General features: G+C 52.8%; 2 protein-coding genes across 3 annotated transcripts; one reads left to right on the forward strand and one right to left on the reverse strand.

The window, feature by feature from the left end:
• Window positions 1-307: 307 nt before the first annotated feature.
• On the forward strand, window positions 308-25,260 carry OTOP2 (otopetrin 2). The gene is made up of 8 exons (XM_027749812.2): window positions 308-414; window positions 19,351-19,553; window positions 20,126-20,554; window positions 21,017-21,153; window positions 21,724-21,782; window positions 22,350-22,483; window positions 22,942-23,831; window positions 24,911-25,260. Exons 3-8 carry the CDS (start codon window positions 20,158-20,160, stop codon window positions 25,079-25,081), a joined length of 1,788 nt encoding a protein of 595 aa, XP_027605613.1. The 5' UTR covers window positions 308-414; window positions 19,351-19,553; window positions 20,126-20,157; the 3' UTR covers window positions 25,082-25,260.
• Window positions 6,807-16,815, reverse strand: USH1G (USH1 protein network component sans). 2 transcript variants are annotated; one of them, XM_027749799.2, is made up of 3 exons: window positions 16,557-16,815; window positions 7,922-9,163; window positions 6,807-7,208 (listed from the first exon to the last, which is right to left on the reverse strand). In XM_027749799.2, the coding sequence occupies exons 1-3, from the start codon at window positions 16,718-16,720 to the stop codon at window positions 7,205-7,207; spliced, it is 1,410 nt and encodes a 469-aa protein (XP_027605600.1). In that variant the 5' UTR covers window positions 16,721-16,815; the 3' UTR covers window positions 6,807-7,204. The 2 variants fall into 2 exon arrangements, with proteins under 2 accessions (XP_027605600.1, XP_027605599.1); XM_027749798.2 differs by lacking the exon at window positions 6,807-7,208 and having other exon boundaries at window positions 7,918-9,163.
• Window positions 25,261-26,917: the final 1,657 nt, after the last annotated feature.

Genomic DNA, 26,917 nt, shown 5'->3' on the forward strand with positions numbered 1-26,917 from the left:
GTTTGGTTTGGCGCTGGCTGCTCTTATGTAAGGCAGCAGGAGAGCGCTGGGGATGAGCGCGGCTTTGTAGGTCAAAAAATGGAGGTGCGGGGCAGTTCGGGGGTTGGGCTGGGTCAGCCTGTGAGTCAGTGGCAAAGGAGGGACCGGCGCGGCGGAGGCTTTATTAGCTGGAGAGGGGTGGAGCGAGGCTCCGCAGGCAGGCGAGGAGCCCCGCCGAGGCACCGCATCGACGGAGCGGGGTCTCGCCCTCCCGCCCGGCGCGTCCCCCCACACCCCCGGCCCGCCGGCGATGCGGCCCCAGCCCCGCTCCTCCTCCTCCTCCTCGCCGTGCCCCTGAGGGGCGGCCGAGCCGCTCGCCCCCCACCGCAGCCCCAAACGCCCACGGCGCAACCAAGAAGGCGGTGATGGAGCAAGGTCAGTGAAACAGGTTTCTCCTCCCGGATCCCTGGAGCAGGCGTCCTTCCTGCGCCGGCTGGGGAGCTGCAGACTTGTTGACAGCGGCTCTCGTTAGCTCGGTTATTGAGCGGGGCCGAGGGCTGGGCTCCCTGCCCCGGAGGTAGCGGCTCCGATGGGGTCATGGATGCCCCGTGCATCTCCCCATCCCTCGCCGGGTGGGCGGCCGTGCTGCTCAGCCTTCCCTGGCCTCGTGGGACCCCGTGGGAGCCCCATGCCCTGAAACACCAGTGGGGTCAGGGTGGTTGAAATAAGGGGTGTTTGTATGGGAGGTCTACAGTGACAGGGACATGGAAGGGTTTGGGGTTGGCATCCCTGGCTGACCCCAGTGCTGTGGCCCGCAGCCATCCCGTGTGCTGGCATACCTGCCAAGCCACAGTGCCACGCTCAGGGGTTGTTTGTGGCTGTGGAGAAGGGCCAGGCTGTGGGTTTATCACAGCAGAGGTAAAAGGCAGCACCAGGCCAGCTGCCAGAATCTGTATTCTACCCTGTTCAGGCCTTTTGGTTCCCAAATTCCCCCAGGTTCCTCTGCATTGGTCACCATCACTGCCCACAGCTGATGGCACCAAACTCCAGGGACAGGGGAAGCCTGGCCATCCCTGCCATGGGCGCATTTCCAAAACACAGCCAGAGGGCATCTCAGGGGGATGAGTGTGGGCGAGGGTCCCCACAGCTGGTGCCCAGTTTTGCTGGGACACGGCTGTCCCAGCACAGCTTTGCTGCTTTGTGGCAGTGAGATAATGGGTGGTAACAAAGGGATGTTGTGGCAGACAGGTCCGTCCCTGGCGCCTCCTGCGAGGGCAGAGCCTGTCCTTGGGCCAGAGCAGCGTGGTGTTGTGCCTGCTGCTACCTCTGCCCAGGCACTGGTGGCTACAGGCTCACCCGAGAGGGGACAGGACCCTTGGGAAATCCACCTGTGCTTGTATAGGACTTACTGTCTGGGTTTAGGTGTTTTCTGGGCTGGATGCCCTCCTGGCAGCCCTGCACTTGCTGCTCCAGCCGGTGCAGTTCCACGGTGGGTCAGGTAGTCCAGCCTTCACCCGTGTGTCTCCCCTGGTGATGGCTGCTCCCATCAGGTCCCACCAGGACCTCCTGGGCTCTGCTGGCTTCATAGAGCGCTGATGTGTTAGAGCTTGGTGTCCTGCAACAGGAAAATATAGCTGTTGTCAAAGTACATCCTGAAAGGAGACAGAGATCAGTCAGCAGGAGCAGCTGGAAGTTGTCCCTGTCACTCCAAAAAAGTGAGAGATAATGATGAAAGCTGAGATCACTACTCCCCTCAAGCTGCCCCAGAACTCAGGCTGGCATTGCAGGGCTCTCCATGAGCGGGGTCCCCGGTGCCAGAGGGCAGGTAGTGCTGCACCACATGCAGTGACAGGCACTGACCTGACTCCCACGCCAGCCGAGGGTCCCACAGCTTCCTCTGTGCCTTTGCCACCCAGCTTTCTCCCACCAAAGCATCCAGGACAGGATGTACAGGGCATCAATCCTGCAGTGCCAGGGTTTGCCCCAGCAGAGCACATGGTCCCATTTAGTGGTGCTACCGAGGAGCTGGTGTCAGTATTGTCCCAGCTACTGAGAGTTTCCCACTCACCATTCCCCCTGGGACCCATGTGCCCCTGCTGATCTGATCTGTCACCCCTGGAACTGCTGAGCTGATCCCTCGTTCACATAGGGGATGCTGTGGTGCTGGGGTATCCGGCTGCTCAGTACCGTCACCCCAGCATGTGGAGTGGCACAGAGCCAGCTCCATCGCTGGGCTTGATTCAAGTCCTCCCAAAATGATTTCCTGGTTTCAGTTTCCCTCCAGCTTCAGCATTTTCATGAGCAGTGCTGGGCACAACCCCATCCTCACTGCTGGTTTCGGGGCTGTGCCAGAGCAAGCCAGGAGTTTGAGTGTCATGGGGGACCAGGGACGTTCAGCAGCTGGGGATGATGATGATCTGGATAATGACCTGGAATGATCAGGCAGTGCCTGTGCTCAAAATACACTTGTTCCCAGCAGCACTGTCAGTGTTCAGTGGGATGAATCCAGACAGATGGGTCTGGGGTACCAGTGATGCCCCACACCCTGCTCTGCCCTGGCTCCCCCTGGGATGCTCAGTGCCATCTGCAGATGTGTCCCTGTGCTCTTTGTTGGGAGCAAGCTGGGGCGATGGGTAACGGGACAATGGGTACCAGAGAGTTTGCTCCAGCCCTGAGAAAACTGATGGCAGAATCTATGTCATTGCTTGACATTTTGCTCCTATTTTTGAATTGCATTAAGCAAATGTAGAAAATTATTTGTCCTGTTAATACCTAAAGCCAGAATTAAAATAAAATGACCCTCCACCTCTCCTGCTTTCCCAGCCCGCCCAGCAGTGCTCTCACAGACACGCTGATCTGTGTCCATGCTGCTGCCTTTTGGGGCACTTTGTTTTTGGGAATAGCCATGGAGGGTCCCAAAAGCAGTTTCAAGGCGAGGTGCTGCATCCATACCAGGTTGTATTGGTGGCACATCCAGCCCTGTACTGGGCTGCTGGGGGCACTGTGCAAGGCACAGCAAAGCCAGGGCATGCCAGGGGTGCCACACGCGGACCCCCTTTCCCCTCACTCTCGTCCTGGCCCTCCACTTTCCTACAGCCATGTGTTACTCAGCTGCTGGGCCAGGAAATGAATCCCTGATGGGATGGGCAGGAAATAGTAAAGCAAGTGGGGTACAATGGCCTGCACTGGCCTGGCAGGTCCCGGACCCCAGCGTCACCCTCCAGTGTGGGCACTGTGGCTGTCACCAGCTCCAGGCAAGGCTGGGAAAGAGGAACATCAGGCAGGGCTGAGGACTAGGTGCTCCAGCCCAAGGGACATTCCTCCCCCTGGTCCCTTCTGCCTGTAGGACCTACCTGGTGTTCTGTGGGTGATGTCCTTACTCGGTTCCCATGTCAGTCCCATGTGACATGGCAGAGCACACGTGCCATCCCAGGGGAGCAGCCAGTAATCACCGTGCCACCATCAGCCTGGGGAAGCAGCTGTGTCCGCATGGGCCAGATGTGGTACCCAGCAGCCAAGCAGGAATGCTGCAATGCTCACTTGATGCCTGCAAACCTGCATCTCCAGCAGAACCACCGTACAACCTTGGACATCCCCAAAACATTCCCTGCCTTCTCCCTCCTCCAGACTGTGGTCTGGAGGTCCAGCCAGCTCCTAAGGATGGGGAGATAAAAGCATCTGAGTGATAATGAGTGCCAATGCCTCCATCCTTGCAGCAGCTGCCAGAAAATAAAGGCATGGCCTGTGACTCAGTATCACTTTTGAGTGATGCTCAAAGTTGAGGAGCTGGGGATGTCTGGCCGAGGATAGGGTGTCCATGCAGTGGTTAGACTGCTGGCACAGTCCCTTGGCCTTGCTCTGCTCCCTACACACCACCTCCTGCACCATTGGGAACAGGAAAATACATGTGTAAGCTAAACCAGGGACTGGTTTTACTGGGAAGCCCCATTTAACACAGGCACAGGACAGTTTGGCATTTGTGGCTTGGGGTGTTAAGGGATGAGCATCCCAAGGATCACTCATTCCCTGATGGGGAGATGCTGCCATCCACTGCCACAGTGCCCACAGGACCTGCCCCGTGTCTGACTGCTCGGGAGCCACGGGCAGGGACAGGGATGGTGTTTGCTTGCTGGCAGCAGCGGGTCGGGGAAACCTGTGGCCTGGCTGGGTTTCTGTTTGGCAGGGTATTTAAGGGTGTTCTCCAGGGTGTGCCAGCCCTGGCCTCCACCCTGCTTTCACAAGCACCCTCTCCGAAAGGAGCTTGTTGTTCTCGGTTGTGGAGTGTAATGAGCATCACGAAATTTCCTGGGGAAGTTGGGCTGTCAATGGGCAGAGCAGCGACAGGGCCACCTGTGCTGAGAACCTGGGGACAGACATGTCCCCTCCTCATGCCCAGGGCAAGAGGAGCCCAGCTCCATCATGAACCCAGTCCAGCAACCCAGCTGGACAGGGGAATTTGGAAAACAAGAAACATCTCTTTGGCCAGGGCTTTGAATACTGTGTCCTGCAAGGGCTGTGGCCCCACACTTTGTGGGAAACAACCTGGTTGGAAACCAAGGACCAAACCTAAAACCAAGGAATATGCACGAGCTCCAAGTGCAGGTATTTGCTCTGGGGCTGCTGGTGCCTCTGACAGCCATCCCTGTGGCCACAGACATCCTCCTCACCTCACCTGGGGCAGCCATGGGCCTGAACCCATCTCTTGGGCTCTGCCAGGCTGTGTTGGTGCCACAGCTCAGCTTTGGTCTCTCCCTGCATCTTGGAGGTGACCACGTTGGTCTCAGGACTTGGTGATTCTAAGTGGCATTTTTGGGCTTGGTCTTACCTGTGTGGGAAAATGTCCTGCATTTGGGTATTGTCATGGCACCAAAACCTTTCACTGGCTCTTTGAGGGAAAGACAAGTTGGAAGAAAGGATCTCTGCCAGCATCAGCAACTGCTTGGGTGCTTCTAAGGGAAAAAGTTAGGGAGTATGCAAACCCCAGCTGCCTGGCAGCCCCCAAATACCCACCACTGCCCAGTGCCTGGCCCTCAAAAGGCTCTGATGTGTGCCAAGCCAATAGATCCACTTGCCTCTGTCATCTGCTGGGATAAACTGGTTCCCATTGCACTGGAGTGACAGCAATGTGAGCCACAGCACATTTTTCCCCTCCTGTGTCCAGCACGGACCCAAAGGCGCCGTTCAGACCTGGGGAAACTGAGGCGGGGAACTGGTTCATGGTGAGCAGCTGGTGCTCTGCCAGTCATCAGAGCAGGGACAGAGGGGTTGGGTGTAGTCACACATGTGCATGAGGAAGAGGGCGAATGTAGCAATCGTAACCTCACCTGAAAATTGGCCTTTATAGTACAGGTCCTGCTTGCAGCCAGACTTGGTGGCAGTCCTTGTCTCCCGGTGGGCTGTGGGTCCTATCCTGCTCTCCCAGACCTGGTCCCGGCAGAGGGAGCTGTGACATCAGCCAAGCCACAGCTCTCCCTGCAGGACAGCAGCCCCGGGCTTTGGAGAGGGACCAAAGAAAACAGTGGCGGGGCCGCAGCCCTGCGCAGCCCTCATGGAAAACTCGCAGACTCAGCACATCTGATTGCTCCCCCTTTTGCCTGGAAATCGAGCCAAGAGTTGTGCAGAAGTTGTAATTTAAAATGTAAATGCACTGTTAGCTCTAAAATTACTTTAAAAGCTAATCAGTTTACATCTGTGCAGAAATATCTCAGACCCTCAGTGGTGTTTTGCTGATGCCGGAGCACCTCTGTGTGCAGTGGCACAAGGCTGGGACCCTACACCTCTCCTAATGGGGCTTCAGCCACTCAGGGGGCAGTAGGGCAGAGAAACACCTCGCAAAGAGTATTTCTAACTTGCAGAGAGTAATTTTCCTCCCCTACACCCACACGCCCAGGGCAAGCACAGGCAGGGAGCAGCACAGCTTCACACCAAACAAATCCCCATCCTCCAAGCAGCAAACCACAGCCTCCACATCTCCAAAGGGACAAGGATGGTCCAGATCCCAGCCTGACCCAGGATGAGCATAAAGAGGTCATTCCTTATCATTTGCATCCCTGAGATAGGGTTGATGAGCAGTGCCAGTAACAACTTGCAGCATTTCTCTGATCTGGCAGTTTGCATCACAGCCTGAACAGGCACATTCCCGGCACCCCATGGCAAGGAGCCATGAGGATATGTCCAGGTCCCCATCCCACTGCTGCACCCCAGAAACACTTGTGCCACCCAGAAGCCACCTGTAGATCACATATGGAAGATGGTGCAGTGGAGCTGGGAGCTGAGGGCTCAGAGTGTGCAATGGTCAGCAAGATCGTGATGGGTGTGTGGGAACACCTAACGCTGTGGTTCAGAGCGGTGCTTTGAGCACTGATGCATCAGGGATGCTTGGAGGAGGCTCTGGGCTGCAGCTCCGTGTTATGCTTGGTCCTGGGAAGAACCTTGAGGCAAAAGTCAAGGTTTTTCACATACAAACTGCTGACACAGCTCAGTGCCCTGGAGAGATGGGACAGAAACGTTGCATCTGTGAAACAGACATTTGACCACTAGACAGCAACTATCAACATGTTCAAACCACCATTTCATTTCAGATTGTTGCCCTCAAGACAGCACAGACCAGACTCACAGAGGTGCTGAGCACCTACTGGCTGAAGTCAGGCTTGGTGTGTCTCAAGCTGAACAGCCCCACACCAAAGTAATGAGAACTCCCTTACCAAAACACAGAACCAAACAAGGTGATGCTTCTCACCAAATGAGAACCAGGAGAGAGAACAGAACTCCCCATCCCACTGTTCCTCAAGCCTAAACCCCAAAACAACCACGTGCTCAAGAAAGAATAGATTGTAATTATTTATTCTGGGTCGCTTTGAAAATATCACGTTATCTCCTTCCATTCATGGCTTCATGTGGTCTCACAGCCTGTGACAGCAGTGTCCCAGCCAGCTGTGCAGGTCACTTCTTCCTCCAGTGAGGGGGAGACCATGGTCCCTTCAAGGTTTGCACGTTGGTGCTGCCTGGTCCAATCTCAGCAGTCGTCCCTCCGTACCAGGTACTGCCCGGGAGCATCGCACAGACAGGGAGCAGAGCAAGGGAGCAGTCCAGCAGGACTGGTGGGGATGGCTGTAGCTTTCAGCTGCCCCAGGAAGGGAGTCTCTGGCTTGTGTTTTCTGGCAACTTAGAACTGGGTTTGTTTCTCGAGCATTAAAAAAAAAATAAAAATAAAAAGGCGCTGATGCTATCTGCAAAGGGAAAGAGAAAAATCTATAAGCACCCAGAGGATCCAAGACCTGTACTGAAAGCCTGTAAAAGCAGCACGTGGATATCTGAAGGCTGGGCAGCCCAAACAACACAGTGAATTACTGTGTCAGTGGACGTGGGGACACCCACACCAATGCCTTCCCTCACTTCTGTTCAGGCACATGGTCCTTCAGCCCAACCCAACCAAACTCTGGAAACACCATAAAAGAGCAACAACTCCAACCCAGATATGCAGTCTCCAGAGGTCTGAGTAAGATCTCAAGCATTTGGGGAAGGATTCCTAATGCCACTGGGCACGACCGTCAGCCTGCTCCCACCGGGAACTGCAGTTGATTTCCTAATGTCTTCAAAAGGTGAAGAGTCAGGACAAGCCTGAGTGTGGTTGAAAATCTCAGCTACAGGGACAGAGAAGCATCAGACCACAGAGCAGTCAGCATTCATACCGGTTATGAAATGAAACAAGGGCTTCACGTCCTGCCCAGTCACATCAGGGCTGTTGAGTAATGAGCTAACGCTATTGCCACCTCTCCAAACTCTCATCCTTTCCACACGAGCAGGAATTTGCCCACACACAGAAGTGCTGAGGTTACCTGGACTCCTACTCTTCCAAGCGGGTTGAAAACAAGACCTTACATTATCCACATCTCCACCTGCTGAAGGGTTTAACTGCTCAGAGGCCCCATCTCCTACTTACAGTTCAGTGTCTACAATGACATCTGGCTTCTCCAGAGTTTGTCGTCTCCTCTGGATGGCATCCACAATCTTTTTCCTGGGGCCCAGTGGGATATTGATGCTCTTCAGGTCGTTGTCTGAACATAGCATGAGGGCCTCCAAGTCAATCTTTTCCTTCTTCAGGATGGAGATGAACTCAAACATGTGCAGGGAAGCCAGAAAAGTCTCCAAGGGGCTGGTGTCTGGTTCATCATCATCGTCCAAGCCCAGCTCCACCTCGTCCCAGGGCAGCTCCTCCGCGTTCCTCTCCTGCAGGCTGTTGGCACTGCCAATGCTGTCGTTGAGACTTGGCGAGCGCTGCAGGCGGCTCCGCAGTTTGACGCCCATCCCGTCTGTGTTGTCTTCTCCCAGCGTGCCCCCATCCTCCCGGCCGATCCCAAAAAGCCCACTGCTGACGTAGTTGCGCCGGAACACCATGGTGCCCAGCCCGGGGCGGTTGAACAGGGACTCGTGGCCAGAGTCGGTGCTGACTTCTGAGTGGGCCGAGTCCATGTGCAAGCCCGGGTCACTTATGGCACGGGAGACGGTGTCTTCATCCGTGAGGAACATGTCTCTGATGTTACGGCGAGTCCACTCCTTGGGGCTGGCGTACGTGCCCTGCTTCACAAACATGACGTCGTTGCCCAGCTGCAGGCCGGACAGAGACCTCACGCTCTTCCTCCCATCCTCGTAGATCTTGAATGTCCCGTCCATCTGCTTCTTCTTCTCTAGCTTCTTTTGTATTTTCGTCTTTCCCTTGGCTGTGCCGTGGATGGTGGCTTGTGAGTATGGCAGAGAGGTCACCATAGACATGTGCTGGAACTTCTTGCTTAAGGTGCTGCTTGAATAGCTGGAAAAGCTCATGGTGTCTGAATTATCCGACATCTCCTTTCTGTACCGTTTCTCCATCCTTTCGTGGTGCTTCTTCTGCAGCTTCACACAGTCCTTAATCCTCCTCTCCGCGTCCCGAAAGGCCTTGTCCTTCAGTTTGCTCACCAGCTTGGGGTTGAGGCTGCTCTGCTTGGCAGCAATAGAGTCCAGGTACCGCACACACTCCATGTGCCCCTTCATGGCTGCCATGTCCAGTGGGGTGTGGTAGTCGTTGTCCAGGCACCAGATGTTGGCCCCAAAGGAGATGAGGAAGGAAAGGCAGTTCAGGTGGCCGTTGGCTGCTGCCAGGTGGAGAGGGGTGTTCCCCCAGATGTCACATTTGTCTGGATCACCCCTAGACAGCAAGAAAAACAACCAGTTAGCATTTGGGCACAGCTGACAGACAAATCAGTACCATGAAGTGCTGACTCCTTGAAATGTGAAGCTACACTCTTCTGACCCCCACAGCTTAATTTTAAAGGGGTCTTCTGGAGGGGTGTACCAGTGACATGGAATCATTTTGCCTGACATGCAAATCTGTGGCAATTCCCGTGACCTGAATTTAGGTTGCAGGAAAAATATGCTCCTGCATTAAAACAACTTTTGGAGGGAGGCAAGACAGCTTCTGAATAGCCCAGAACTGAAATGTGGGGCTGATTCCAGCTCAGGCCTAACAATATTTTATTGTTATAAAATATCAAAGCTCAGATGTCCTTTTAAGTTCTAGTCAGGTTCTATCTTCAGATCTTGGCTTCATTCACATTCTGCAGAGGGGTCTCCCAAAGTGGCTCTCTGTACCCCACATCCTGGGTGGGACACCCTGGGGTCCCACCATCACAGTAGCACCACTGTGAGACTCCTCAGCAATGGTTCTGAAACCCACCACCTGCTGCACCTTCCCACCCTCCTGTTCCTTGGTGCCTGGGGAAATTTGGGGCTCAAGGAGCCCGTTGGCAGTAGGGAATAAGAGTGAATTTGCTGACATTGGCCTTGGCATGGGGGTTTTGTGGGGGATTTTGCCGTACTGTGCTTGGTCTCGGTTGCACGGCTTGGAGCACATTGGTATTAGCACATCCTGAGAATCCAGTTTCAGAGAAAGTAGAGATTAGGTTTCTGCACTCCTCAAGAGCTGGGCACTCGACTACTGCCATTAGCATCTCTTCTCACACCGTGCCAGCCCCTGCCTCAGCAAGCTGCTGACAGGACACAACCGCTTGCCCACGTCTCCTGCCTGCCATGACAGGAGGGACACAAACCTGGGATTCAAGGGAAGTCTCTCCTCCTGACATTCCTCTGTATTTGTGTTGGGGTGAAACAAGAGATAGTTCACACCCCTGCTGGCACCAGCCTTCTCCTGAGCATGTGCTAATGATATGCAGCCAGCAGCAGTATCTGTCAACAAGGCACTCTCCCTCCGTGCACATGGATAAGGGAAAGCCTTTTATTAAGGCTCTGCAGCTCCACCACCCTCAAAAGCTACTCCTGTGGGCAGCAGGGCCCTGGCAGAGCTCTGGCTCAGCAGAGCTCCTGCCCATTTCTGTGCCACCCTTTTGATGAGCTGCAGAGGAACCGAGCACTGTTTCTCCACCACAGAGACCTCAGCTCCAATCCATGGTGACACCAGGAGTGCAGAAGGCAAATCATAGAATATTTAGTGTTGGAAGTGACCCACAAGGATCATCAAGTCCAGCTCCTGAAATGCACACTTGAGACCTTCAGCCCGTGTTACTTAACTCCTTGCTGCTTTAGAATCTGTGTCAGCAAGAGCTGGGAGCAGCAGAGGCCAGAAACCTCTTCCGAATACCACGTGCTCTGTGCTATGGCTTGTCTCACTTCAAAGGATCTGAAAACTACTCCAGAAGAAGAATAGGAGGTCGCAGGAGCAGAGGGACCTCTTTCCCCTGCTGCCTTGCACCTTCTTCACTAGTGCCAACACACAAGCCCCAGGAACAGCCTTATTCAGCACATTCACCCCCACACTGAAGGCAGGGACCCCACTGCCCACCTGGGACCCTGCTGTCCAGGGAACAACAGAGCCAGAGCAGAGCCACCCAGCCGGTGTAACACCGAGCTGACAATCCTCAGGCTGTTCAGAAATGTCCAGAGGTTAAACTGGAGATTATTTGGACCCAGAGCATGAGCTTCCTGCCTGTATTCCCTGAGAGCTGCTACAAGGTGCATTCAGCTTTCCCTGTGGGAACATGAGCAGTAACTCCACCATCCACATGTTTTAACAACATTTACAGAAACTTTGTAAGTACAACCTTGAGCCCTCTGGCAAATTCAGCAAGTTGGTCAAAAGGTTCAGAACTGTGTAAGGGCCAAAAAGACCCACAAACCCTGCAGGACTTCTGTAGCCAGAGCCTTTGACACCTCTCACAGAAGCAGAGAAGGGCTTCAAAGATGGGTGATGGGGAGGAGGGCAGGAGATCACAGGGTTGAGGAGCCATGAAGCCAAAAAAGGAGAGGAAGGAGCTGCCAGTGCTCCATCAATGCTGAGTTTCAAGGAGTGGTAACTCCCCAGCCCTTGCCTCTACCCTCGTAGTGACATGTCCAGGCTGGGAAATGCATGGGGAGGATAAATATTTGATGAATTGCAAGAGAGGAATAAATTATTGATGGAGCTGGATTTAAAGAGCCAGTGAAACTGGAACTGCTGGTGCTGGCAGTGGGACTGGAGCGTGTGAAGGGCTGTTGGTTTGTTTATATGTGCTCTGAATGGGCCTGACATGTGGGCAGGTGAGCCAGGGCACCACGAGGGTCCCGACAAATACTTGGACTCGTGATGTGGACAGTGACTGAGCAGTGGACTCACTGCAAATAGTTTTGCTCCTCAAGCCAAGTGTGTGGATGCTCAAACTGTAAAGTGCATCTTGGAGGTTATTTCTTGTGTCTGTCCAGTTCAGGGGTCAGAGGGAAAATCCAGGCAGGTCTTGGGGGATTCGTATTTAAGGTCTACTTTCATCAGAGAGTAAGTGAGGGGAAAGAGCAGCAAAACCAGCTTTCTTTGGACATTTCCAGTGTCTAGAAACAAGAGTATTAGAGCAAAAATTAGTTATCTCAGTGCCTTTGCCCCATAAATGTCTGCCGCAGGCGCTAAAAATGCATCAGAAGGAAAGAAGAATGGTGACTTGCAAAGTAGGGATGTTTGATCCAGCTCAGATAATAAACATGAGGCCCTCCCTCTGGCAGGTGTCTGTCTAAGCAAAACTTCACCTCCGGGGCGCTGCACATGAGGAGATGCTGACTGCAGGGTCCACTAAGTGGGAACGTATTTTAATAACAGGTGTAAAGTGTAGCACTTCTCGACTTCAAGGCGTTTTCGAGTGCTGAGTCAACTGTAATAATCATTATTAAAAACACTGTTAATTGGGCCCCTTAGGTGGACGTGTGCATCTCCTGAGTCACTGTGTTTGCACCATGACATGCACGCTCACTCCCTTCCTGCTGGTTTTCCCCCTCCACTTCTCCCATGGGATCCCAATTAGCCGGGGAATCCAGTGGCACTTACATATGTTCTTCCCTGGCTGCGTGTGTGGAGTTCCTCTAATAGCAATAGACTGGCTCACCCTTGGCTCATGGGTGTGTGTGAGGAACTGGGCTGTGGGACCGGGAGCCAGCTGGTAGCAGCGTGTCTCTGGCTCCCATAAAATGTTTTTAGATAGAGGAAGAGGGGGAAAAAAGTAATTTGTGGCTTAAGGAACAATCCTCACTACTTTCAGCCCAGCCAGTCAAGGCAATGACCCAAGCAAGGCATAGAAATGAGCAGAAAAGATGAGGTTTTGGACTCAGAGCAGAGCTTTGGGTTCTGTATCCCAAGTTTTGCCCAGGTGGTGGTAGGTCAAGAATTCAGCTATTCCCTAAGTTCAGATCCCCAAAAATCCAGCACAGATGAGGGTCATCTCAGGACTCTCTGCCTCTTGTCCCAGCAAACAGCCAGGCTGGCAGTAACTGTGACTGGTGATTGTTAGTGCTGTGGCAGTGCCCGGGGGCACGTCTGCTGGCTCAGCACCATGCCCAGGGCTCACCCTCACTGCCAGCAGACAGCTCAGGTGCCGGAAGCAATGGAGCTGCAAGAATGCTCCACCCTGCTCCTTCACCTTCCTGGCTGGTCATTGCCCAGGGGAAGGTCCCCACCAACACAGACACGCCGCTCCAGCCCTGTGGTGTGCAGAGGATGCACATCACCTTCACGTGCCTTGCTGCAACCTCCACTGCAATCCTGCCCCAGCCAGGGTGACGGGATGCCCTGGAGCAGCCTGGCTGATGTCAGGAGCCACCGTCACCCCCAGCCCACAGCTGAGCCACTTGTCCCCTCTGCCACTGACATCCAAAGCATCCATGACCCCCGTCTTTGTAAGAAGGGAGACTGAGGAGCACCTCTGCAAAGGAATGCTGGGTGGTAAAGCTGAGCGTGGACCTGCAGACACATCCTCACCTCTCCTGTGGTCAAAGCCAAAGAAGTCCTGGTTGTTCCCCTTCAAGGCCCCCAGAACTGCAGCTAACTGGAGCTGGGCTGGTGCCAGCCACTGCCCCGGCAGGTCATAACGAACCGTGCTGAAGAATTACTGCCTCTGAAAAGCTGCAGTGCTAAATGCCAGCTAGCCTGTTTCTTCCCAGCCATCATGTTAATTGAGTTTGTTTTCCTCGCTGGAGCCCAGCCAGGAGGAAGAAAAAGGCTTTTTGTGTGGCAGACAAGAAGGATGAGCCGCTGCTGATCCCTCTGTCCCAAAGCCTCCCTCCATCCCCTTGCAAAGGGGGCACAGAGGCACAGACACATCACCAGCTGCTATGGACAGAGCAATAAGCTGCTTCATTACCCTTTCCCTGTGCATTGAGGCAACAAGTTTTACTCAAGGATCTATCAACTGATTTATTATATTTTCTTTGCCCCTCTCCATTTCAGCCCAGCCCCACAATCTGCTGAACACAGCATATGGATGAGTCTCCTCCACTGATGACAGAACCTAGGTAACCCCAAGTGTCCCTCAGCCCAGCGTGACCATCAGAGCCATAATTTTGGCCCCCTTAGCCCCTTCCCACAGCCCTTCTTTCTCTGGCTGCCTCTGGACACCCTCACTAGGACATTTCATAACAGCCTGGCCCCAGCACTCAATCTCCTGGCTTGTTTGGGCACAGGTACCATTGCCCAGTTCTGGCAAGGAGATTTTGATGTTTCTTAATGCCTTGGGACTCTCCCATCACTCTCTGTACTTTGGCATCCCCCTGGAACCCAGCTGGAGGCTCACCAGCCCCCTCAGACCCTGAAGCTGCTTCCCACCTCATTCCTGCATGGAGCCAGCCCAGCTCCCAAGCCTCCACTCCATGCCATGGTCCCACACTCCCCTACCTCGCAGTGCAGGGCTCTCTGTACCAAAGGAGGAATATTTTCGCTGAAGAGGCCAGAGAGAAATTCCCTGACATTTTGGGATACTGAGGAATCCTTCCTCTTGCCTCCCAGTTGTGATAGTGCAGGTGTGATAGTAACATACAACACATTACATTTCATCTCTGAACAAGACTCGAACACCGTGGCACATCCTCCTAAGCACTGAGGGCAGAAAATTACAGGGTTCTGCTCTCAGGCTCTCCTGGGTCCTGTGCAATTTCACCTCTCTGGCACCCCTGTCCCCAGGCTGGGGCTTTCCCACCTCTCCTGCTCCAGGAAGCAGGGACATGCCTGCCTCCATGCCGAGCACTTCGCTGGTCTCTGTGTGGCCCTGGGCAAGGATCTGACACATGGAGATGAATGCACGGATACAAACACATCCTGCAGTCCCACAGCTGCACAGTTTGCTACACTATCCATCATGTAAAGGGCACTGGGCTTTTGCCAGGCTATTTTCCTTGTCAGGAACAAATGTATATTAGGCTGTTAATTAAACAGCAGCCAAGCTGCACTCAGACACGACTGAGCCCACAAGGACCTTTTAATCCAATGTGGATTTATAAAAGGGGCCTGTCCATGAAAAAGCAGCCCTTGGACTTTGTGGGGTGGCAGAAACCGCTGGCTTGGATGGGGGTTGACAGGGCAGGCAATGGTGCTGCAGGGTGCCCTGTGATGTAGGTGAGCAATATAAGGAGATACAGTGATATAAAGAGGTTACAAAGTCAGTCTGAACAGCTTTGCCTTTCTGGAGGAGTGTTCATTCACAGCATGGGCCTTTCAGATCAACTTTTTGGCCATCAAAGAGTCTTTGGAACCATTTCTACTTCAGGATCTCATGCCCAGAGCTCTCCTGCCCATGTCTCTCTGTCCCTGGATGGCAATTCCCCTCCCAGCAGGATCTCAAGGAAAGTTTCTGCTGGGCACAATCTTTCCTGGGAGGTGCACGGTGAGCCACACAACCCCCACCCAGGAAAGCATCACGGGACTCTCAGCCCAGGACCATCTTGGAATGCTCCACTCGGAGCAATGTCTTGCTCTGTCCCTTCTGGACTCGGAAATAATCCTTTCCTGACCACATTCCTATTGCATCAGGTGCTCAAGGACTTCTCAAAACAACTCTATACACAGCCTTTCTGACCCCAGGATCTGAGAGGAAATGCTTTATAACTGAAGGACAGCAATGGGTGGAGGAGCTCTGCCTTTGAGTGCAGCTGTGGAGCTGGATGAAGGTTTTATACGAGAAAACCAGAGTTTCAGGAGATGCTGAGAGCCCAGGAACAGGCACAGTGGAGATGTGAATGACCAAATACAAGAGCTGCTAACACAGCCCACATTGGATACAGAAAGTCCCTGGATGGGAGCTGACAGCCCCACCAAGCCCTGGCTCAACATGGAGAAGCAAAGCCCTTCCAAGGATGGACGATGAACATCCAGGCTGCTGCTGACCTCCCTCAGCACCATTCCTCAATATTAGAAACACATGAATCAAAATCAGCACTACCACCAGTCTCTCAACCTTGGGTGCCTTTAGGTAAGGTGCTCAGAAAAGCCACCAGAGTGGAAGGAAGCACTGGCATGTGGATTTGGTAAGAACAGGAGGGCCACATACTGCTCAAGAGTAGTTCCTCTTAACACCAGGGTGTAAATCCTACCAGTCTGACAAGTCTCCTCAGTCCCACTCCCTCCTCTCCACCACATCCACTCTTACAGAGCCAGAAACCCCAAGATTTAGCAGCCGAGGGTGAGGTACAGAGAGACACACGAGCATTGAGCAACCCCTGTGGGGGAGACTGGGCTTAAAGAAATCTGCTCTTGGAAAACCTGCTCCTGAATTTCCTGGGCTCCAGGTGCACAACAGGCTGCCCAGGGGTCACATACTGAGACCTTGCTTCGGGTAAAACAGACAAGGGTCACCCACTGCCAGCAGGCACTGCGCACATCTCTCTGTGAGCATTCTTGGGACAGAAGGAGCAGTTATTCTCTCTGCCCCCTCATTTAAAAGGGCTTTTTTCATGTCAGTGTCCCGATGTGCTTGTGTTTACAGGATGTGTAAAGGACCATGAAGCACCTGTAGGGGGGACCCATCCTCACCAGGGGAGCTGCAAACAGGGCTGGGGGCAGGAGTGGTTATAGGGTCAGAGGAGCTGGGAAAGCAGAGAGCGGTTATCAGGAGCACTGGATTAGACTCAAAGCACCACAAGCAGAGAAAAATAACGGTGGGGAGGACAGGAGCAGGGGTGTTATGGACAGAATGCATCGTTTTTTGGGGCACACTGACCTGTGAGCAGGGAAGGGGGAAAGATGGGGGTCCCGGCTCTTCCACCCCCCAGACCAGCACCGTGCACTCGCCCACACTCACCCTCTGCTGACAATGAGGCGCAGGGCGTCCAGGTTGCCGTGGTAGGCAGCCCATAGTGTCGGGGTCATGCCATCCTCGTCCGGCGAGTTCAGGTCCTTCTTGGTGGCTTCCTTCAGCAGGTCCAGGTAGCCGTCCCGGGCGGCCCGGTGGTACTGGTCATTCATGGTGCGGAGCGGTCCCCGGGCGAGCACATGGGTGCCCAGGGGGTTCAGGGGACGGGCATGGGTGTGAGGCAGGGGGAGCTGCCAGGAGGGCCCCGCTCGCCTCGCACAGCTCCGCAGTACCAGGACACCTGAGAAGTCCCGGCCGGCGAGGCAGGAGCTGTTCCAAGCTCAGCCAGCCAGGCTCTACAGCGCTTCCCCTGGGTCCTAAGCATCCTCCGGCCCCGACGGCTCTTTGTAACACACACCAGCTCCACGGCGCATTAAAAGCTCCAATTAAGCAGCATCACTTCGGGCTCAGCCCAGAACTTGGGCACAGGGTCACACAGTGACAACTCGCCAGGTCTGCACGTCCCCAAAGCAGAGCAGGCTGCCAGAAAGGCTCATAGGTTGTATCCTGCCTGATACCCCCCCATGCCCCTCTCCATAACTACCCCACCTCAAGGGAGGGGCAGCAGCAACCACAGGAGGAGGAGTAGGTCTATATCTATCTATCTATCCATATATAAATCCCTAGTGCCACTAGGAAGATAACAGCAGAGCCAGTCACTATCCCTGTCCCCCTTCTACCCTGCCTATACCCACAGAATTCTGCTTCCCAGGGAATTGCACAACAAACTGCACAACAGGAATCCTTGATAAACCAAAGAAACTTGTATAGGCTGGGAAAATCCCCTTCCTCACCCTGTTTTCCTCTCTGGAGAGTAAAACAACACCAAGCCTACTCCCATCTGTAATTCGGTGCTTCACTGTGAGTGCATGGGGGTGCAGTGTCTGGCCTCTGGTGTCTTTTATGCTGACACAGAATTCCTGGCTGGGTGAGACCCTCGGGGAGCTGGACAACCCCGGGCAATGCCTCCAGCACAGTATTCCCGGGCCCCGGGCACCCTCTGCTGTTGGGAAAGATCGAGGCAAGCCTGGATGTTGACCAAAGCACACAGTTGTCCCAGCACCCAAGGGTGAATTGGTGAATTGTATCCCCTGGGACGTGCTGTTGTGGGGGAGCAATTTCCTGCCGCTCCCTTGTTCATTTTGCCTGTCATGTCCTGACTCTGGGAATGGGAGATCTCCAGGGCTGGAAAAAAATGCCCCAGGACAGGAGGGTGGCCCTAAAGCAGTGCCAGGTACACCCACACAAGCTGCAGTAGTTAACCCCTGGGTGACAGACATGGAGTGACTGTCCTGGCTGCCTGGGGACACCTGTAAGTGCCCCAGGCAGGGTCTGCTGCTCCCTGCAGGGTTTGCTCACCTTGGCAGGTTTGCTTGTGCCAGCTCAGCCTCCCCAGGTGAGTCCTGATGGATGTAGTAGCCACGGAGGTATTTGTAGATGGGATCCTTCCAGGTGAAAAAGCAGCACAGTAACGTCTGCAATTCATTACCGAGGTTATTTAATGATTCTCGTGTTATTATTAATTAAGTTTGTTCTGCTGTTGTCGTGAAACGAGTGTTCTAAGGTCGCTGCCGGGGGACTGGGAGCATTGCCCGAGGCAGTAAACACTCTTTCCTCTGTTACTGGCTGTTAAGGACAAAAGAGGGAGGATAAACCAGTGCGTTTAGCCCGAGGGGCCTCTGAACCTCTGCCTTCTGCAAAACATCATTATCCACTCAGTTTTACTTCAGGGAGGCCTGGGCTTCCCCTGGGAGAGGCTACAGACTGAGGAAAGTTCAACCACTCATCCCGAAAGGAAGCCCTAAGGATCAGCAGGGCAGACCCAGGGCTGGTGGCAGCCGGCTGGTGGCAGCACGGGAGGGATTCATGGAGATCTGATCCTGAGCTCTCCTTCACCATCCCACGCAGCTCAGTTTGGTGCTGTCCCTGCAGTGCTCAAAGGAGCGCGGTGGTGAGCAGGCAGGAACAGGACTGAGAAAACACACAGCAAGCAGCCTCAGTGCTGGGCCCTAGAGGGGGAAAGTGGTAGGGACACCTCTAAAAGAGGCATTTTCAGGGATTAAAACTCATCCCCATCCACTGAGAACTGCCCTGGGTCTCCCCATCTCCTCCATGAAACATAAGCTGGGGAGAAAGAGACCTTGAGCAGAAGCTCTCACCTCACCTGGCAAAAGCTTGAATCCCATCTGCACTGTGGTTTATAACATGACTTCCTCCTTGGAAGGAGAGGAGTTAAGCTTCTGAGAAAGGGCCAGAGAAAGGTGGTCCCACCCTGAAAAATCAAAGGCGGTGCGTCAGCAAAGTCGAAGAACACGAATTACAGTCCCCAAATCCTGCCCTGCTCTAGTGCTCAGCCTTCCTCATTGTTGCCATCATGGGTGGGAAAGGATTACATTACCCTTGGCACTGAACAGATGCAAATGCAAATTTCTTCCTTTTTCCTCAAAAACGCTCCAGGCCTAGAGCAGATTGATTTGAATAAGACAGGGCGAGGCACAATATTTATTGTGCTCAGTTAAGCAGAAAGCCAAGCACCACATCATCAGCAAAGATAAGTTCGTCATCTAAACCATCTTCTCTCAAGGGAAGAGATCTCATGGACGCAGGGAGATGGGTTTGATGGGGTGGCTTTGCTCTCTGGTGACCCTGACCCTGCGACCGAGCGGTCCATGCCATGCTTAGCAGTGTTGTCAACTCATGCTCTCATTGGGTAAATAACCCTTATCTCCTTGTCTTTGTCCAGCTTCCCCAAAATCAGCTATTGCACAAAATGCATCACATGAGTTTCTCTGAGAAGCCCACGAAGCCCTGCTGTCAGCTCCAGACATGGTATAAATCACAGAGACATCCCAACGGGTATAAATTCTTCGACTGACCAAGCTGCAGCTACAGGGAAACTTCTCAGCCTGGCAAGAGCAGAGATTTGGATCCCAGGCAGCAAAACAGGTTGGTGAAATGGCTTTGTTTCAGCCTTTTCATTGAGAGTCAATGAACTTCTAAACTTGGCAAGGGCAAGGGGCTCTAGAGGGTGTGACAGCAAAGAGAGCTCACACCCTTCTTGCAGGAACTGGTAAAAATTACAATGTGATGGTCCAAAGATTCTGGGGTTTCTTACCTTTTTCTTGGCCTGTTCTTCAGCCAGGAAGTATAACAACTTCTTGGAATGTCTAGTATTTGGCATTTAGAAATCAAAACCACACTGGCCATTTGCCCCAGGATATTTGATCCCGTGAGCACTTTTTGGTGCTTTTCCGGTATCTTGCATCAATAAACACGTAAATGTGATATGTGACCTGGGATCTCCCCGAGCAAAAGCATCTTAAGCAACAGCAGCCTTCAGGCAACCAGGAAAGGAAAGGTTGAGAATGAGCTCATCCCTTGTCTTGCAGTCCCCGTCTCAGCTTTCCCTGTTCCTCTGATATGTCCTCTCCTCCTCATCACGTGTCCTGCTTTGGTCCAGCCCTGGACTGTTCCAAATGAAGTGGCACCTCTCATTCATGGGACTCTCCTCCCAACAGCATTGACCCTCAGACAGAGCATTGGCTGAACCATGACTGAAGAGCCCAGGCGGAAGGACAGCGAGACCGGACACCCCAACTCCAGCATGGGCTGCGGACACAAGGACGACAAAGCCAGCCTGGCTTTGAGCCAGATAGCATCTTTCAGCCACCAGGCCCCCTCCACTCCTGCCTCCAAGGAAGTGTGGAAAAAGGGCGGCCGCATGTTCTCCATCCTGCTGGCCGTGCACTTGGCCCTGCTGGCCTGCACGCTGGTGAGCAGCGGGGCCTTTGAGAAGATCGCCGTGCACGACTACGATGTGTTCTTCCTGCTGACTGTCATGATGCTGATAGTCATCATATGGATCATCTTCTACCTCGCTGGCACCTCCCGGTGCCCAGGTGCCATCCTGTGCAAGGACTCCCACGCTGGGCCCATCTGGCTGAGAGGTAGGAGCTCTCGGGGGCTGGGGTTGGAGGGGAGGTACAAGGTGGAGAGTTCATGGGAGCATCAGTTATTACAAGGGAAGCAGCAACCATGTGGGCACAGCCTCCTCCTGCTCTGGGGCATGGCACCATGCCCTGCTTCAGGTCAGCTCCTGCTCCCTCCACTGGATTCACTGCCAGGTCTCCCTGTATCCACAAGGGCTCTTGGTAATTTACACCAGGATCCTTCCCAGCCTAAGATCCTTCTCAGCTTTTGCCAGAGCTGTTAACCCCAGAGTACAGGGTTGATTGAAAATCCATTCCAGCCAAAATAATTGTACGATTCTGTTGGTGCTGGGAAAGGAGAAACAGTGGTAGAAGCAAAACCCCTCCATGACAACAGTTCCTCATCTTCCTCTCATCTATCTGCATTAGCCCATGTGTTCACATATCTGTCCAACCACAGATATTTTTGTTCCTCAACAGGAGGCCTGATTCTATTTGCCATTTTCAGCCTTGTCATGGACGTGTTCAAAATAGGATATTACTCGAGCTTCTACAGCTGCCTGTCTGCAATCAAAATCATCTACCCCATCGTGCAGGCAATATTCGTGGTCGTCCAGGTGAGATGGTTCTGCTCAGTCTCAGGGAGGGGTAGAGAGACACAGGCACCAGTGGAAGAGCTCTGATCTCATGAACATAGTTCAACCGCCCCCACAGCAAATGCAGAGGCTTAACTCAGCCCCACCCAGCCCACATCTTCTCCCTCCCTGGGGCAACTCACTTTAAGGCATTGACTTAAATTTGTTCCCGTCCTGTGACATTCTGGCTTGTCACAAACTCTAAGCAGCCCCCATCCAGCCAGGTCTCCTTTTCCATGAAGAACAGAGGAGGAGAAGGACAGTCAGGGCAGGGGTTGCCTTACAGTTTGAGGTCCTGCACAGAGGACCACCTGCTCTGGGACAGTGCTAAGAAGGGAAGAGGTCAGACAGGGACAATTTAGACAGGAACAGGGAGTGGCCATGGGCAAACAATGGCAGTGTGAGCAAAGAAAGAACATTCAGCAAATTGCCAGGATTATGGGCTCCTAGGCTGGGCCCAGATGGACACAAGCAAAAGAGGCTCCTCTCTCAGGATGATGTGCTTTGCTTTCTTGTTTTGTTGGAAATAACTCCTTTTCTTGCCCCTGCCAGACGTACTTCCTGTGGGTCTCTGCCAAAGACTGCATCCACGTGCACCTGAATGTTACCAGGTGAGCACTGCTGCTCTTTGAACCCCACTGGCCCAGGAGAACTGAGCCACCACAAACTTTCTCTCTCACACAGCTAAGATGCAACAAGGAGATAATCTCATCTCCCTTAATGCTGCCCAAAACTAAACCTGATCAGTGGCTCCAGCTGGCCTTGGATCCCAGCTCAAACAGTTGAGGTTAATGACCTGTGGATATATCAGGGTTGGGATTCAGTTCAAGAATGCAAGCATTACTCAAAGCAGATTAAATAAATAATTATCATTAAATAAAGTTATTCATAGCTGACTTTTGCTGCCCTGGAAAAGATAATGATTCAGTGGGCAAGCCTCAGGCTAAAATAAGATCTAGTCCACTTTTGCAAGACTGGAGACCAATCCAGATCTATTAATTCACTATTGAGAAGCTCTTCTAAAACCAACAACAGGAACCAGGCTTTGCAAATTCTCATGAACAAGGATAAAAAGTAGGAAGAGAGGAGAGTGAGGGCAGCAAAGCAAGGGTCAGGATGGGAGCAACATGGCCTAGAGCCACTGCTTTAATCTCAAGAACCTTCTCCTCCTTCTGCAGGTGTGGCTTGATGCTGACACTGACTACAAACCTGGCGGTGTGGATGTCAGCAGTGACAGACGAGTCTGTTCACAAAGCACATTCAAAGCTGAAGAAGAACATGACAGAGGAACTCTTCAGGTGGTTCCTGAGAGGTAATCCGGCCATTTGTGAAGTCACCTGGTCCAGGGAGGGAGCCAGTGAGGTAGAACTGTTCAGCAAGTCAGGTTTTATCCCTTTTTGGAGGGTCTGTCTAGAGCTGGAGGTGCCTTTGGCAGAGCTGGTATGTTAAAAGCCAGGTCTGGATGTTCGCTTCTTAACCTGTATCACAGAGGAGTCAGAAAGGTGGAAGACTGTGTACAAATGGGGTGGCAATGAAGAAGGGAAGGGGGAAAAAAAGGGAGATTTAACCTGCCAATTAAATTCTTAAAGAAGAACATGGGCACCAGAAAGCTGAGGTTGAAGTGTCCTTGTTTTCAAAGTGGTCAGAACATTCTTTTGTCACTGGTCTTGTTTTTCACTGACCCTGAGCATCCAGCTCTTCAGGGCTGCTAATGAGTGTTGCCTCCTTGTTTTAATTCCACTGCATCTGTCTGCTTTTATCTTGTTTCAGTGGGAATGAGAAGTAGCTCAGTTGACCAATGCAATTGCAACAGCCAAATCTGCCAGATCTTCAAGAATGGCTACTTTTGGCTGTACCCCTTTAACATTGAGTACAGTCTCTTTGCCTCTGCCATGGTCTATGTCATGTGGAAGAACGTTGGACGCTTCATAGACCACCACTCCCACCACATTCAACGCCTGAAGTTCAGGCTCTTCCGAAGGACCTTCTTTGTAGGCATCATGTTGGGCCTCGTCATTCTGGTGAGTGGTCTGGGAGTCCTCATTCTTTATGAGGTGCAGGTAAACTCCAACACCGAGTCCAGCAAGAAGAGCCAAGCACTCACCATGTACTACATCTTCAACATCGTTTGTCTGAGCCTGATGTCTCTTGTCTGCATCGGTGGCTCTGTCATCTACCGCTTTGACAAGAGGGACATGGACCGGCACAAGAATCCCACTAGGACCCTGGACGTGGCCCTGCTGATGGGGGCAGCCCTGGGACAATACGCCATTTCCTACTACTCCATTGTGGCCATCGTGGCCAGCACACCAAGGGACGCTATCAGCGCGCTCAACCTCACCTACGCCCTCCTGATGATCGCCCAGCACACCTTCCAGAACATCTTCATCATCGAAGGCCTCCACCGGCAGCCCCCCAAGGAAGACTACAAGCATGACTCCCACCAGAAGGATCTCTACGGGCTCACCTTTGTCAACATCAACGCGGTGTCCCTCCGAGTGCCCGACACTGGCAGCACCTTGGCCCCTGGCGCTGCCTCTGGCACTGAAGCCGTGTGTCCTTCTGACCTCGTGCGGTCCCTCACCGCCCCCAGGGAGATGAACTGGAGGAGGAAGTTCTTGAGGGAGATCTCCATGTTCCTCCTACTGAGCAATGTCATAGTGAGTACATGCAGAGAGAAGGGGGGAGGGAGAGGGGAGCAAGCACAAGGGAGAAGGGTCTGTGAAGGAAAGGATGTGCCTCATGGAAAAACAGTCATTTCTGTGCTTCTGCTGTACAGAGAGCACACTTAGTTATATTTATAAGTTGTCATTCCTCTGTCCCCTAAAAAAAAAGAGCAACTGCCCTGAAGTTAAGATGTTTTAGGCTACACCAATAGACCTGTTAGGTATTGCCGGAATGTCAGACACAAGAGGTGGGTACAAGAGAAGAATCTGTTTCAGTTTTTTTACTATGTATCAATGGATATGTAGAATAGCTTATTGAAAGCAATAAAATACATTAAGCCCTTCCCTTCACCCCCAGAGAAAGGATGTAAAGTGACAAATACCTGGGGTGAAATCTTGGTTTTCCTGAGGAATGGCAGTGCATCTTTTCTCAAAACTCAGGCTTAGGAGCCCAACTGCTGATCCCAGTTGCTGTTAAGAGAAACTGGACACTGACAACCTCAGCTGGGGTTTCATGAGCAGTCAGGGGACTGCAGTTTCCTGCCAAAGGAATGTAGGATCACAGCTGCATCTCCAAAGAAGCCAAGCATATTATGTCTCTAGACACCAAGTCCCTAGCTAGTCAGTCACATCCTGTCCTCAAGTGATTTCACACAGAAACTCACAGAGGATGAGCTGACAACCCCCATGCAAGCAGGCACATGTGCTGGTTGGGCTTCTGAGCCAAACATCCTGGCCTGGAAGACCAAGCTGCTCCCAGCTCAGTCTTTCCCACATTTGTTCCATCCACGGAGCTGGCACAGGCCAGGTCCATGCTAACACACCACACGCTCGAGCTCTTACCCAGTGAGTGCTTCAGCCCGTGGTCCAAGCCTGTCTCTGAGCGTGAATCAAGACTGGTCTTAGGGTACAGCACTAGACTGTACTTGGTCTTAATGCAGAGCCTGGCTCCTGGCCCAGGTCCCGTGCTCGGAAGGTCGCTCCTTTCCCGCCCCTGGGTAGCTGTGGTTGCAGGTGCTTTGCTGTGCCTCACACATTTCTCACCGTGGTGTTATTCCCGTTTCCTCCAACAGCTCTGGATCATGCCAGCGTTTGGTGCCCGGCCACAGTTTGACAATGACACAGAACTGAACTTCTATGGCGATTCCATGTGGCCGGCCATCGTGGACATTTGCCTGCCCTTTGGAATCTTCTACCGAATGCACGCAGTGGCCAGTTTGCTGGAGGTCTACATCGTGTCCTAAAGAACTCCCTCACAAGGAAGACGAGATCCTCCTCAAGCAACCCACCTTCTTCCTACCCCAGGGCTGGGAGACTGCCCAGATGTCCCGAGGGGTCTCCAGCAGTGTTGGGGCATTTATGAACTGTCAGTGAAGATCATCCAAACATAGTCCAGATTTTATTTTTGCTACTTGTGTGTGGATGTGCCTGTGTGTGTCTGAAGTTCTTCAAACTTAAAACACATAAAAAAAAGGAAGGTGTCCAAAGCAGGATCATGGTGATTAACCTTGGTTCATGCAGAGACTCACCTTCCTTTGTAAAGCCTGTTCACTCCATGCCGCTGATGAACTCTCCAGAGGGTGCTTATCACTCTTGGGCAGTTAGATCCTGCCTGTGCACAGAGATCCAGAGGGTACGAGAGGCTGACACAGGCCTGGAAGGCACAGAAAGGGAAAGCACTTCATCTTCTGGTACGGCCAGTCGGAAATCACTCCCCTGCAGAGATGTGAAAAACAAACTGGTGACCACCAAAGGCTTTGGGAATCATTTTAATCTTTCCTCTCTGTATCGCCCGTGGATATGGGCCCTCTTGACCCTTCCCTGTACCAATCCCTACTGTTTTCCTTTCTCTCCAGGGAGGCATCACTGCAGCCTCCTCTTCTTAAGGAGAGCTCTGTGTGTGGTCCTGGGCTGGCCCTGATATGGGATTGCTCTAGCACACTTTATTTCTCAGCTTTCCTGAATCAGGGCTCAATAATCATAAAGATGATGTGGGCAATACAGTCTGGGGGATGATAAAGAGATTTTTTTTTTCTCTCTCTCTCTTTTTTTTTTAAATAGATAATGATTTTTTAAAAAATATGAACATTTTTGTACGCACAGTTATTTATTGATTTTCACTGTAACACTGAACTCCTGAAGGGACCCTACAACACAGAAAGCAATGCAATGCCATGGCCACTTTGATCTCCCATGCCCTGAAGGGATGCTGGTGCTGCACCCTCAAGCCTGTGTGTGCTTTGAGGCTGTGAGCACAGCCCAGCACCCAGACCCTGGGGCCCTGACACAGGTTCCTGGGTGCCTGCAGCCCTCCATGAACCACTGTATGATTGAGGGGGCTTTCAGAGCAGGAATCCTGGGCTGCAGGAAGTTGAAATGGGCCCCTCTGCTGTACCCAGTGTCCAAGAAGAGCCTCAGAAAGCCCACGCTTCCAGGTCAGGAGGGTGATGCCAAAATGGCACAGCTGAGCTCTGTCTGCATCCTGAGACATGAGGGTTTAACTGTTCCAATAAAGGGCTTATTGTTCCATCAGAGTTTATCATTCCAACAAAAAACACTACAGAGGTGGCAGTAATCATCAAGCCCTCTCCTACGGACGTGTGTTCATCTGCCAGAGGGAAAACAATAAATGGAAATCATGGTACTTGAAACGGAGTGGTGCAATTTTCCACCTGACAGCCCAAGCTGACGCGTTTCAAACCACCTTCCCCTCCAAACCCCGATCACCAAACCAGCAGGGACCAGTGCCTCTGGCTGGTCTGACACCACTGTACCTGCCTGCCAGCAGCCTTTCCCTGGGGTGGGTAGAAGAGGGGGTAAACCCCAGTTCCCCCTGCCCCCAGAGGGTTGCACCGATCCAGCATCTCCAGGTGGGACAATGCTTCCCGTGACCAGCCCAGAGGTCTCTCCCAGCCCCACCGGCGCTGGAAAGGCCTGGTTCTATTTTTACCATTGATCTGGTAAAGATAAAATCTCTCTCTAGAAACTTCACCTTTCATAAAACAAAAGCCTTATTATTCTGTGGCTCCCACAGCTGAAATTAAGTCAGAAAAGAGACGCAAACGGCGCACAGACGTCAG

Source organism: Pipra filicauda, unplaced genomic scaffold (assembly GCF_003945595.2).
Source record: "Pipra filicauda isolate LSUMZ 115617 unplaced genomic scaffold, ASM394559v2 scaffold80_size11013439_pilon, whole genome shotgun sequence".
NCBI lineage: Eukaryota > Metazoa > Chordata > Aves > Passeriformes > Pipridae > Pipra > Pipra filicauda.

What these genes read in the sequence shown, in the direction of transcription:
- USH1G (XM_027749799.2), bottom strand. Translation starts at nt 16,720, where the DNA reads ATGAATGACCAGTACCACCGGGCCGCCCGGGACGGCTACCTGGACCTG. An exon ending in CGCCTCATTGTCAGCAGAGG is followed by an intron (nt 9,164 to 16,556) that starts GTGAGTGTGGGC and finishes CTTGCTGTCTAG; the next exon opens with GGGTGATCCAGACAAATGTG.
- OTOP2 (XM_027749812.2), top strand. Translation starts at nt 20,158, where the DNA reads ATGACTGAAGAGCCCAGGCGGAAGGACAGCGAGACCGGACACCCCAAC. An exon ending in TGGGCCCATCTGGCTGAGAG is followed by an intron (nt 20,555 to 21,016) that starts GTAGGAGCTCTC and finishes GTTCCTCAACAG; the next exon opens with GAGGCCTGATTCTATTTGCC. An exon ending in GTGCACCTGAATGTTACCAG is followed by an intron (nt 21,783 to 22,349) that starts GTGAGCACTGCT and finishes CTCCTTCTGCAG; the next exon opens with GTGTGGCTTGATGCTGACAC.